The sequence below is a fragment of the Macrotis lagotis genome, chromosome 1 (genome assembly GCF_037893015.1).
Source record: "Macrotis lagotis isolate mMagLag1 chromosome 1, bilby.v1.9.chrom.fasta, whole genome shotgun sequence".
Classification (NCBI taxonomy): domain Eukaryota; kingdom Metazoa; phylum Chordata; class Mammalia; order Peramelemorphia; family Peramelidae; genus Macrotis; species Macrotis lagotis.
The window spans coordinates 446,225,588-446,239,215 of NC_133658.1; the positions used below are offsets into that span (position 1 = coordinate 446,225,588).

General features: G+C 33.4%; 1 protein-coding gene across 7 annotated transcripts in view; it reads right to left on the bottom strand.

Moving 5' to 3' along the window:
• SLC25A21 (solute carrier family 25 member 21) overlaps positions 1–13,628 on the bottom strand; it is a 918,698-nt gene that overhangs the window by 33,373 nt on the left and 871,697 nt on the right. For all 7 annotated transcript variants that reach the window (XM_074213397.1, XM_074213400.1, XM_074213398.1 and 4 more), the window contains one exon: positions 12,209–12,373. In XM_074213397.1, the coding sequence (XP_074069498.1) occupies positions 12,209–12,373 (165 nt within the window). The remainder of the gene's footprint in view (positions 1–12,208; positions 12,374–13,628) is intronic.

Below are 13,628 nucleotides of genomic sequence, written 5' to 3' on the forward strand. Positions count from 1 at the left end.
TTAGATTAAAAAGGAAATTAAAACATAAACACAGCCAGAATAATCATTGAAACTATCATGTTAAATTTTAAATATATAAATAAAAAATAAAAGTATAGACTTTTTATACCCATGTCTTCGTATTGAATTCCTCTCTATAAATGGCCCTGTTCAGGTTTGTTGATATAAATCTGTCATTTATAATAATAAAGGAAAATTTTAAACAAAGACAAAAAGCCATCATGAAAATATGTGTAACTTAGGTACCAATAACATTTCACAGTATAGAGGTCGAGAAATTCTACAAAGAACTCCAAAAAAACTCTGAATTAAGTCAACATGTGGCTTATCTAGCTTAATACAAAATGATTTTTTTTGTCAACATGGTAATAAGTGAAGATGATAAAAAATTCATTGGAAAATATATTTCAAGAATGAGAGTTAACAACTTGTAGATTCATAGAAGCTTGTATGAACACTTTTCTCTGGAAAAGAACCTATGGGCACTGGACGAGCACAGAATTAATTCACAAAACATGAACTTTGTTTCATTTTAAGACACTAAATAACTCAATTCTCATATAGGAATAATTTCTAAATCATCTCAATATGTTTATTTCACGTAGTGACCTGTCATGGCAATAATAAACTACAATACAAATCTAGAATAAAAAGGAAATTGAGATTATATTTGGCATTGGAAACTACTTTCAAATGCCCTACTAATAAAGGCACTGATATGAAAAATGGGATAGGAATGGACAAATTTATATTGTCTCTATTAAAATAATTTCATTCAGAAATGTAATTGATATGTCACCTTTCATAACATGGAGATCCAAGAAACATGTTAGTCAGCAAACCTTAAGAAATATCAAGAAGAGATTTATGGAAATAAAAAATCACTGGCTTAGAGTATACATTTATTTGCGAGGTTGTATGGTGAAAAATTGTGGGAGATTATGAGTTATATTACTTTATAAAATTTATTAAAAGAAATGGACGAGGTTGGGCAAGAATACAGAGAATGCAATACACACCTTTGGATGGAAAAAATTTTTTTAATAGAAATCACAAGTCATAGTTTAAAAGTTATCTAAAGTTTCTCATGTAAGTCATACAAAAATCTCCATATGTAAAATTAAAATTACATTAATAATTTTATAAAACCTATATTATATGATAGCATTCATGCCATATCCCATGTAAAAAAAGAAAAAGATGGAATAGTAGTTGCCCTTGAGGAGTTTACATTCTACCTACATTAAATATATATTGTAATTTAATTTTAACATAGTGGTTTTTGGTAGACTTCTCTTAGAAAAATCTGTTGGAGTGTTTATTTTCCCTTTAAGTGAGATAATCTTGGGAAAATGCTAGATCCTCACTCTGCAGAAGGTCACTAACTCTGAAATAAGATGGCTTAATTGATAAGCATTCTTTATGGAATGTGGATTATTCCCAAGATTATATCCTGGCAAGACTCTGGACTTTGGAATGAAATCAAAGTCCTTTTTAAAAGCTACACATCAAAATGTAGCCATGGAGAAAATAAGCATGAAAATTCCACTTTTTTTCTGGTCCTCAAGTAATCTTTTTAAAAATGTTGTCAAATATAAGTTAGTCTTAAAAGTAGTACAAATATCAGAAATGGCTCAGAGAGGAAATAACATACACACTTAATAGGGTATAGAAATCTATCTTACCCTAGAGAAAAAGGAGGGGAAAGTAATGGGAATGGAGGGAGGAAAGTGGGGCATAGGTGATAGAAGAGAGGGAAGGTCATGGGAGAGTGTACTCAACACAATTCTGAACAGGGAAAAAATGAAAGGAGAGAGAATGGAATAGATAAGCACGGGGAGAAATAGAGTGGAGGGAAATACAGATAGTGATAACAACTGTGGAAAAAATATTGAAGCAACTTCTCTGGTGGCTATGATGGGGAAGGCAACTCATCCCAGAGAAAGAGCCATTGGAATCTGAACACAGACTGAAGTACACTTTTTTTCTCTCTCACTATTCTTTTTTGGGGGAAGGGGGTTTGTGATTACTCTCACAACAAGATTATTGTAATAATATAAAATAAATGAACAAAAAATAAAAATTTAAAAATTTTTTTTAAAAAAGTAAGAAAGGTAGAGGGAAAATTGGGGAGAGGTTATAAGAGTGATGCAAGAAAATCATGAAAATAAGTCAGCAACTTATTTAAAGGAGACACAAAAAATGTTGAAGATATTAACACCATAAAAACAGACTAAGCCAAATGGTAAAAGAAGTAAAAAAAAATAATGATGAAAAGTATGCCTTATAAAGAAGAATTAGTCAATGGACAAACAGAAATTAACTGAAGGAAAAAAAAGTTCTTAAAAAGTAGCATTGACCAAATAGAAAAGGAGGCACAAAAGATCATTGAAGAAATTAATTCCTTAAAATTTAGAATTGAGGAAATGAAAGTTAATGAATATAGGGGAAATCAAGAAACAATAAAACAATACCAAGGATAAAAAATACAATGTGAAATATCTCATTGGAAAAACAACTGACCTGGAAAATAGACACAGGAGAAATAATTTAAAAGTTTTTGGACCACTGAAAGCTATGATTAAAAAAAGGTCTTAGACATCAACATTCAAAAAATTACCAAGGAAAGCTACCTTGATAGTCTAGAACCAGAAGGTAAAATAGAAATTCAAAGAACCTATGAATTATCAGCTGAAAGAGATTCCAAAATGAAAACTCCCAGAATATTATAACCAAATTTCAGAGCTTGCAGGTCAAAAAGAAAATATTGCAAGCAGCCAGAAAGAAACAATTCAAGTTTTGTGGAGATACAGTCAGAGTAAGATCAGATTTAATAGTTTCTACATTAAAAGACCTTTCTCTGAAGAAGTTGAAAAACAATTTATCAAACTTGTTACACCTGAGATATTTGTTCAAGTATAGATATGATGAGTGGTCTCCTGAGGTCCCTCTAATATTTCTCTAAATAAAAGAATGGTTCTTTAGAGAAGCTAACATTAATTTGGTTTAATGTTTTGCCCAAAGGCAACAAGAATTAACATTTGCTAGGTCATTTTGTCATAGAATATTTCAATGTTCATGATAAGTATAAACAAGAAGATTATAATGAAAATAAAATTAATTTGTGCTCTAACAATTATAGCAAAGATATAGTACAAAGAAGGTGATAATTTCTTCCAAAGTCAATACAAACTTTGATACTCAGTGGGTTAGATAAAAAGGTAGAATTAGAGATTATGAAAAAGTATGATAGAAAATATGACTCAGATTTTAAAAAAAAGGAAAAAACAAAACAATTACAATGGCTTCCATTTAACTTATTCAAATAAGTCAATCAATAAATATTTATGAGCTAGACAGTGTGGTAGATATTGGAAATACAAAAATAAAAGATAGAGTTCCTGGCTTCCAGGATCTTACAATCTAGTCAAGAGTCAGTGTGTGTGTGTGTGTGTGTGTGTGTGTGTGTGTGTGTGTGTGTGTGTGTGTCTTGTGTTTTTGTGTATAGACATATCTATACATCCATATCCATATCACTATATTTATGTGTGCATGTATGTATATATCTTCATGTGAGTTTAAACACATGCGCACACACATATGAATTACTTGTCTTGAGTGTGACTATGGATAAGAGATACTTAAAAAAGTGTGGCCAGCCAGTTTGTGATATGTTTAAACTTAGATTTCTGTACCTGAGTTTTGAAGGATTCCGAGGAGTGTTTGTTCTCTATAATAAACCCAGGCAGGAAGGCAGGCCTGCAGGGCCGAGTGATGCATGCAGTTTCAGAGTGCCTGCTTACTTTGTCTTTAATTCTGAGATTTTCATCGGTTGTTTCTGGATAGAGAATAAAAACTAAAAAGGTACCAATGAGATTACAAAACAATGGTTTGTAATTCACTCAGAAGTGTTCATCTCTCTCCCATCTCCTTTCTGCTAGGGGAAGAAGGGTAGCAATTCCCACAAATTGTCTACTTCCTTCCAGTTTTTTATTTTTTCTTCCCACAAGAGAAAGAGGAGGTGATTCACTTTTGCAGATACAAGCATGAGTGTTAGCTTCTTTCTATCTAAATGAATTTTTGCCACATTGCTCAATGGTACATATTGACCCTTTATATGAAAGAAAATTTGATGGTCAATAATTTTTGTGTGAATAATGCTGGTAAGGGTAAATATTTGAGGAAAGGTATGGATTTTTTGTAGAGGGTGATTGTAATGGGTTGAGATATGGGGAAGGAGGAACAGACAAGTGATTTGATTAGGAAGTCACAAACAAAATAGAGGCACATTGAAATTCTATCCCCTAAGTAAGCACAAGTTTCCATAAACAGGAAAGTTATAAGTAGAGAAAGATTAATAACATAGATGTAAATATACCCTTAGACCTAGTATAGATAAGATCATGAGGCAAAAGTTAGACAAGCTAAGGAAGGGGGAGGGGGATCTGTCTTACCAGTGGAGTTAAGTATAAACTCCTTGTGTTACTGGTGGGACATCCCATTCTGCTACATAGAACCTTCCTCTCTTCTTTTCAAAGATTACAAGTCTTGGCCTGATACAAATGTTAAATGTAGACCCCTTTTCCTTTTCTTTCCTATAAAATTGTATTTCCCATAAAATACTGTATGTAAAATAAATATAAAATAATTTCATAGAAGGACATCAGCAACTGGAATGATCAGGAAAGCCTTGTAAAAGGTGACTTTCAATTTAAGTCTTGATGAAGACTGGAGATTGTAAGCTATAGAGAATAGGAAGTGAATTTCAGATACAAGAGATTGGAGACAGAGATATGAAAAGCAGTAAAGCTAACTTCACTAGACTTTAACATGCTTGAAGGTGAATATGTATACAGTTGGAAAGATCTGGCCAGGCTTTAAATGACATATATAGACATTTCTGTTTGATCCTGGAGGTAATAGGGAACCACTGAAGTTTATTGAGTAGAGAATGCCATACCTGTGCTTTAAGAATCTTACTTTGGCATCTATGTGGAGGATATATTGAAGATGGAAAAACAAGTCAGGGAGACTAAATAGCAGGTTAACGTTGGGTGAGAGCTGAACTGAGGATGCATCTATGTGAGTTGTTTAAATAAATTTGATTATGAAAAAATTATGAAAAAATATACTGTAAAGGTTTAGCTAATATTAAAGTAATCTTCCTGAGTAGCAAGAAGCACCTGAAAACATTTTAGCTAGCAAACATTTCCATAGATGGAAGCCAAAGTTACCAGTGGTTTAGAATATTAACTAATCTTTAAGTACAGTGGAGGGAGATGATGGAAAATTGGAAGGAAAATTGCTTCATAAAATACTAAAAAGTAGTGGAATCAAAAGCAAATATAAAGAAAGCTTAGCATGAGAAAGAAACATGAGTACATCATCCCTAAAGTATTCATATATTTAAATTGGTGAGGATAGTAAACAGACATAAAATGGAATACATCTGTTGATGTTTCTTTAATAAATAGTTTTCATCATCAGTAAAGGAGAAACAATTACATGATCCTTAACAATTTAGTTCCAAAGATGGTGTATAAAGAAATATAAATAACATCTAAAACATTAAATCATGAATTAGTTACAGAAATATTGAGGAAATCCAGCCTGAAAATGACACAAACTTGAAAGAATGTCATGATTATAAATTATCTCCATGAAAGGAAAGTGTCAAAATAATAAAAAGAAAAATCAATGATGATATTAATAGAGACAGTGCTGCACAGTGTATAGCATGCTAGTCATGGAGTCTGAGAAACCAAATTTCAAATCCTTCCTCTTCCACTTTATAATTCTGTGTGACTTGGGCAACCTTTTAAGAGTTATCTTATAAATTCTAGATGGGTTATAATTTGCTACATTGAATTGGTGTTGGGAGTTCCCACACTTGAGTTACTCAATCCAATGAAATCAAAGATTTTTTTTTGCATATTAGAGATATTTTAATATTCTAAAAATAGGCTGAGATAACATCAGTAACTATTGCTCCATATACCTACTTATTAATAAAATCTTTGTAAAAATGATGAACTATGGGGGCAGCTAGGTGGTGCTGTGGATAGAGCACTGACCCTGGAGTCTGGAGGACTTGAGTTTCAATCCAACCTCAGACACTTAATAATTACCTAGTTGTGGGCAAGTCACTTAACCATATTGCCTTAAATAAATGAAATTTAAAAAAAGAATGATGAACCATTCATATATAGATAATATTCTTAATGAATCTATAAGCAGCTAACATGCAATCTCTAGGAGACTACATTTTTACAATTAAAGTTCCTTAATTGATCCATTTTCTCCTGGATTGGAGAAAATTTGGCCTACAAAGGGCTTCAGGGGGGGAATTGTTGGATGTTGTACTTAGAAAATGACATGGGTAAAGGGGGAGTAAAATTGATTTTCCATAATTGGAATGTAAATTCAACTGGAAGAAAGGGCATTACTTAGCAGATTTTATGGAAATCCTGAGATCCTGGATAAACATTAGGTAGCTTAAATAATCATAGAAGAAGGTCATCATCAGATACTTTTAAATGGTACAAACATTTGGTATAATTAGCCTGATGAAAATGACTCTAATTATGTAATAAATTACAGTTGGTTTCAATTACTATTTGATCTAAGCCTGCTAGAATGATGTCTGGTATCAGTAGGTCAATCAGTCAAGGAATAAGTAATTATTAAATGCCAACAACCAATTACTAAGTATCTAACAACTACACCAGATGCTGGGGATATGAAGACAAAAGTAAATAGTCCTTGCTCTTTAGGATCTTACAATGTAGTCAGGAAAGACAACTTTGACATTTATACATAATTTTGTGAGGAATGAATTAGAATTGGCATAAAAGATTAGGAAAGAATTAATATTGCCAGTAACATTTCAACTAAATCTCAAAAGAATCTGGGGATTGTAAAAGGTGGAAGTGAGTGGAGAGTGCATTTCTTCTATAGGTACAGCCTCCAAGGAAAGATCAAGAGTCATTTATGAGAAACATTAAGAAGGTTTGTTTGTCCAGAAAGCCATGTTAGTGAATAATGAATAACAATAATAATGAAAGTAATATGTATGTATATGGCATTGTAAGGCTTTTTGTTAGGTTATTGTTAGGCAAATTGGGTTAAGTGGCTTGCCTCAGGCCACACAGCTAGGTAATTATTAAGTGTCTGAGGCTGGATTTGAACTCAGGTACTCCTGACTCCAGGGCTGGTGCTCTATCCACCACACCACCTATCCACATGTTATCGTAAGGCTTTTTAAAGTGTTTTACTTATTATCTCATTTAATCCTCACAACAATCTGGAAAAATAAGTGCTATTATTTTACAAAGGAGGATATTGAAACTGAGTGAAGAGATTTACCCAGCACCTCACAGCTTGGTACTACACACAGGCAGCACTTGAATTCAAGATTTTCTGATAGCAAGACCACCACAGTCTATATATCTATAAGAAAATACTAAAATTCCACATGAACTAATGTGCTCTTTAGGTGAATGCAATATGAGATTTTCTGTATAAACCAAGAGAGAGAGGTTCTGATGTTTCCTAAGGGAGACCTCCAAAATCTCTAGGAAGTAGAATTGAAAATCAAGGACAAGTTGAAGAGTCAACTTTCTTTATGTCTTAAGTTTCCATAGTCTTTCTTTCTTTCCATGTGTTCTCCCCCAAAATTACTGGAACTACTCTATCCTCATATAAATATAGAATAACAGGTTATTGTCCTCTTTCCAGCCATTTGAAATTTCCTCCCCTTCCACATATTTAGTCAAATACAAAGTTCTTAGACTTAGTTGAAAATCAAGTTAACAGAGAGAAGAGTGTACCTAGTGAAAGGAGTGGTGATGGGAAGAGGGTTAGTCCAAACTGACTGACTATTCTCATTTCCTAAGCAACTTGATTTTTTTAAATTAAAGACCTCATATGCTGGAATGTCCTAGCTCTAGCCCATACATGTGGTAACATGTATGACAAGATGGAAAGATCACTGAATCTGAGTTAAATCTAGATTTAAATTTTGACACTGTCCATTGAGAAACAGACTCTGGAGAGTCTGGGTCAGTGGCAGCAGTGGTGGTTTCCAGAACTCTCAGTCCAAAGATTGCCAAGGACAACTTGAAAGGTCAGCAGAAAAATCTCTGTCACACCAGGTTAAGAGTGGAGCCCAGCCTACTTCAGGCCTCATTAGCAGACCTGACCCCAGTGTACTAGAAGCAGGCAGGGGAGCCACCTGACAGTTGATTCTGAGGTGCTCAACTCATGGACAGAGATGGGTTGGGGAGATTACAGGGGTTGCTTTGCTATCCCTGAGGCAGGGCTCTGTTGCTTTTGTTCATACTTAGAAATGGGTCATAGTCTGGGCCCCCAATCTCAGGAAAAGGAGCAGAAGAACAATAGAGTTTTCTGCCTTAGTGGAGTAGGAACTCTTCTCAAGTTCTAGGGCAGAGAGGAGTACTAGTACTCATACACAGACCAGAACACAGACCAGGAGAGTAGTCATAGCCTCTCATAAGATCTTGGAGAAAGTGAGAACTTGGCAAGTCTTTAGAGGTATCTCTGGAAACAGCTGCAGAAACCCACAAAAGATTGGATCAGTGTCAGCTCCATCCTGGAAGCAGAGTCCCACCTTAACAAAGAATTAAAATCAAGTCATAGACTGGGGGACTGAACAAACAACAGAAGAAAAAAATTTGACCACAGACAATTACTTTGGTCCAATGGAGGATCAATATATACACTCAGAAGAAGACAACAAAGTCAAAGTTTCTGAATGCAAAACCTCCAAGAAATATATGAATTTGTCTGAGACCATGAAAAAGCTCAAAAACGATTTAGAAAACCAAATAAAGGGAATTAGAGGGAAAAGTGGGAAGAGAAATGAGAGTTTATGGGAAAAATCATGAAAATCAAGTCAGTAGTTAGGTGAAAGAGATACAAAAAATATTGAAGAATATTATTATATATTAAAAACCAGTCTGGGTCAAATGAAAAAATGATCCAAAAGACCAATGAGGAGAAGAATGCCTTAAAAAGCAGAATTAGCCAAATGGGAAAGGAGATAAAAAACTTTCCTGAAATCAATAATTTATAGAATGGAGCTGAGGGAAGCTGATGACTTTGTGAGAAATAAAGAAACAATGAAACAAAACTAAAACTATGAAAAACTAGAAGAAAATGTGAAATATCTCACTGGAAAAATAATTGACTTGGAAAACATCCAGGAGAAATAATTTAAAAATGATTGGACTACCTGAAAGTCAAGATTAAAGAAAAAGAGCCTAGATATTTTTTGAGAAATTATTAAAGAAAATTGCTCCACTATTCTAAAAGCAGAGGGTAAAATAGAAATTGAGAAAATCTACCAATCACCTCCTGAAAGAGATCCCAAAACAAAAACTGCCATGAATATTATGACCAAATTTCAGAACTCTCAAGTCAAGGAAAAAATATTTCAAACTACCAGAAAGAAATAATTCAAATATTGCACAGTCACAGGATAACACAAGATTTAGCAACTTCTAATTAGAGAATTATATGGCTTGGAATATGATATTCCAGAAGGCTAAAGAACTTGGACTATTACCAAGAATCAGCTACCTAGAAAAACTGAAATACTCTTTCAGGGGAAAAGATGCATTCAATGAAATGGGGAACTTTCAAACTTTCCTGATGTAATGACCAGAGGTAAACAGAAAATCTGATCTTCAAACACAGGATTTGTTTACTTGGGTAAACTGGAAAGCCAAATCATAAGGGTCTTAATGATGTTGAATTGCTTATATTTCTGCATGGGAAGATGATACTAATAACTCATACGAACTTTTTCATTTATTAGGGCAGTTAAGGCACAGGAAGGAGCTGAAAATAGAGGCATATTATAAAGATGGAATCAATGGACAAAAGAAGGAATCTGCTGGGAGGAATATAAAGGAGAGATAGAATAAAGTAAGTTATTTTACATAAAAGAGGCAAGAAAATGTTTTTGCAGAAGAGTGAAAGAAGGGGAAGGTGAGGGAGAGTGAGTGAGCCTTACTCTCATTGGAATTGGCTCAGAGAGGGAATAACATATACATTCAGTTGAGTTATAGAAATCTCTCTTATCCAAGAGAAAAGAAGAAAGGAAAGGGATGGGAGAAAGGGGATGGGGTGTGGGGTTTGGTAGATAGAAGGGAGAGAAGATTGTGGGAGGGTAGAGTTAGATTCAAAACACCTTTGAGGAGGGACAGGGTGAAAGAAGAGAATAGAATAAATAGTGGTGGAGAATAGGATGGAGGGAAATACAATTAGCAAGTGTATCTGTGGGAAAAATATTGAAACATTTCTCTGGTAAATACCTCATTTCTCAAATATAGAGAACTGACTTAAATTTATAAAAAAGAGTCATTCCCCAATTGATTAAATGATCTAGAGATATGAAAAGTTTTCAGATGAAGTTATCAATACAATCTATTTAATCATTTTTTAAAATGTCCTCACTATTGATAGGAGAAATGCAGGTTGGAACAATTCTGAGGAACTGGATTAGCTAATAGGACAGAAGGAGAAAATAAATATGTTGGAAGGAATGTAGAGAAATCAAGCCACTGATGCAGTGTTTATGAGGAACTATGAAATGATTTAACAATTCTGAAATTCTGTAGAACAATTTGGAACTATCCCCAAAGGGTTAAAAAAAAAACCCTTTGGCCTAGCAGTGCCTCTGCTAGGTCTATATTCCAGAAGAGATGAAATACAGTGAGAAAAGAACCTACACACACACACACACACACACACACACACACACACACACACACACAAATAGCAAAATAACGGTTCTTTTTTGGTGGTGGGGAGCTGGAGATTGAAGGGATAACTAGCAGTTGGGGAATGGCTGAATGAATTGTGGTATGTGATTGAGATGAAATGCAGAGCCTGATATGGTCAATGACTAACATGAGCAGATGCAATGGGAAATGTACTGGAGTACAGATATACCTCATGAAAAATAAGATGAACTTTGGGGGGGTTATGTTTAATTTTGCAATATGATTATTGTAGTGATTTTTTCATGACTATACATTTTTAACCTATATCAAGTAACTTGTTTTCACAATGATGGGGAGAGAGGTGGGAGGAAGGGAGAGAATTTGGAAGTCAAGGTTTTGAAAGTGAATGCTGAAACTCATTTTTTCATATAACTGGGGAAAAATAGCATAAAATAAAATAGTAAGTAAATAAATTTTGACTCTGTGGTACTTCAGAAAAATTCATCACACACTCTGTGACTTAGTTTCCTCATCTGTTAAATGAGGGGCTTGAATAAAGGTATGTCTAATACTGGCATCTTCCATTTCTTAGTACTATGAACATTAATTTTAAAGAGTTAGGAATATCAACCAAATAAGCCAGTTTCAAATATTGACTATGGTAAGCTGGCGAGTCCCCACAAATAGTACTCTTTCCAAGCTGCTATGCCCCAGTACCTCTCAGATTTATCGAGTTCACTTTCTGTGCTCTAGACTCTCTGTTTGGCTACAAAAAAGAAAGAGGGGTTGTGTTGGGGGGCAGGGGAGGGAAGGACAGTGAAAATGATGCCAAAATACTTATTTACATTTAGTTCTACTGAAGATCATATGCTGGTTTTCTTTTTATATAAGATGAAAGAATTTATAAATAATTTCCTGCCCTCAAATTCTGTGATTTAGATTTCATATCTTTATTAATGTGAATTTTTGTACATAATTATGATAGATTTATAAAAGTATATAAAGTTCTTTCTACACAATAAAGATAAGAAATAGAAACAAAATATTATTTCCATTTTACAGATGAGAAAACATAGACTCAGAGAATTGAATGACCTTGTTCTGACTTTATTAAAATTAGTGTTGTGAATCCAAGGTGAGAATTTTTCACTATAAACTCATTTTATTTAAAATATGAAATTCACAATTTATATGACAACAGCAAAAGATGTAAGGTAGAAAATTATGCAGATTATATATATATATTATATATATATTATATTATATATTTGAAGTCTCAACCAAAAAATGTGAGGGGGCAAAGGGAAATAATGTATACAGAATAAAATGTCATTTAGCATCAGTTTTTATAATAGAAAATAATCCTCTGAACTGAAATAGGTGTAAAGGAGCCATGTATCAAATAAATTGGGAAATTGTTTTATTGGTATTTTTTTACCTTTCATTCATCAATTACTTACCTTATTGAGAGGAATTATGTTTTTAACATTGAAGTAGAATCCAAAATACACCATGTTGAAAATGCCATGCCGTCCTAAAGTTGCTGTCAGTCCTTTATTGAGTCCCTGGAGCCCCAGACCTTTCGTTTTAATAATATGTCTTGCATAACCCAGAGTGGATGGTTGCTAAAGAAAGGAAACAAAACAAAGAGTCATCTTTGAAGCTATGAAGAAAATAAAATTACTTCCTTAGTTTCTATGTAAGTCGGATCCATCAGATATTTTTCAATCATGCATAGTCATTGGTTAATAACCAATTAAAAAATGAAAACTCTAATAAAAACAAAAGGACTATAGTTATAATAATATATTTATAATAATATATTTATAATAATAGCTCTCATGGAGGAGTCTGTTGGAAAAGAAAGAAAAACCATCCTCTAAAGAACTAGAGGACCTAACATCATTTAATAACTACCACACCTTTAATAGGTAAACAAATAGAGTCAACTCCAGTTTATCCACTAATGGAGGGGAGTGGTAAATTGGATAATCCAAAACAGTGGATAATACTTGAGGCATTTATTGAGTTCTTTTGAAGCAGATTTATCCATCTAATTTTCTTTCTTTAATGCTAATACTAAAATTACTTCTTATTCTCTTATACTTTTCCCTAGATAGGGCAGGGGAAGTGAATCTTAGATTAAAAGCTAGTCATAGAAACGAGTGGTACTCTTAGTGACAGGAGTTGTAGCTTGCTATACTCAATCATACTAGCCACAGATAATTCTCGATGGTTCAATAGTTTTGGACTACTAAAGTCTTCTCCGTGAGTCTTGAATTTTAACTACTTCTAACATTTGCCAGTAAACTCGCCTTCATTAACACAAAGGTTTGCCTAGTGTTCATTTGACTGTTTTTAAATGATGAGCAGGAGAAGGAACTCCTATATATATTTTTCCATAGCAATAACCATAGGTGAAAAAGCTTCAAAATTTGAATTTTTGTAAACTGACTGGAAGCAGGGAAAGTAGGGCCCCATGATGCAAACAATGGCATTTGCTTGTATCCTTCATCTGAAACAGTGCTTATTAGAGAAAGACATGGAAATAGTATTAGTTTTCCTAATTAAAGCTGTTTTCTTGTTATTAAATGTGCAAATAAAGCCAAAACATCAGAATAAACAGAGCAAGCATTATATAGATTCTTTAAACATCTTAGATTCACAGTCATCTAATTAACATGATGCACAGGAATTAGTCCTACAGTTCCTGCTAAATTCATAATTCAACTAAAATTCTCTAGTATCAGTTATCTCTTCATTTAGATGAATTAGATGGATTGACTAGGATAGATTGTATGAAATTCAAAGCAATCTTTTCTCCCTTATAAATCATTAAAAACCACACATGTAATAATGTCTTAAAACAATAAATGATAA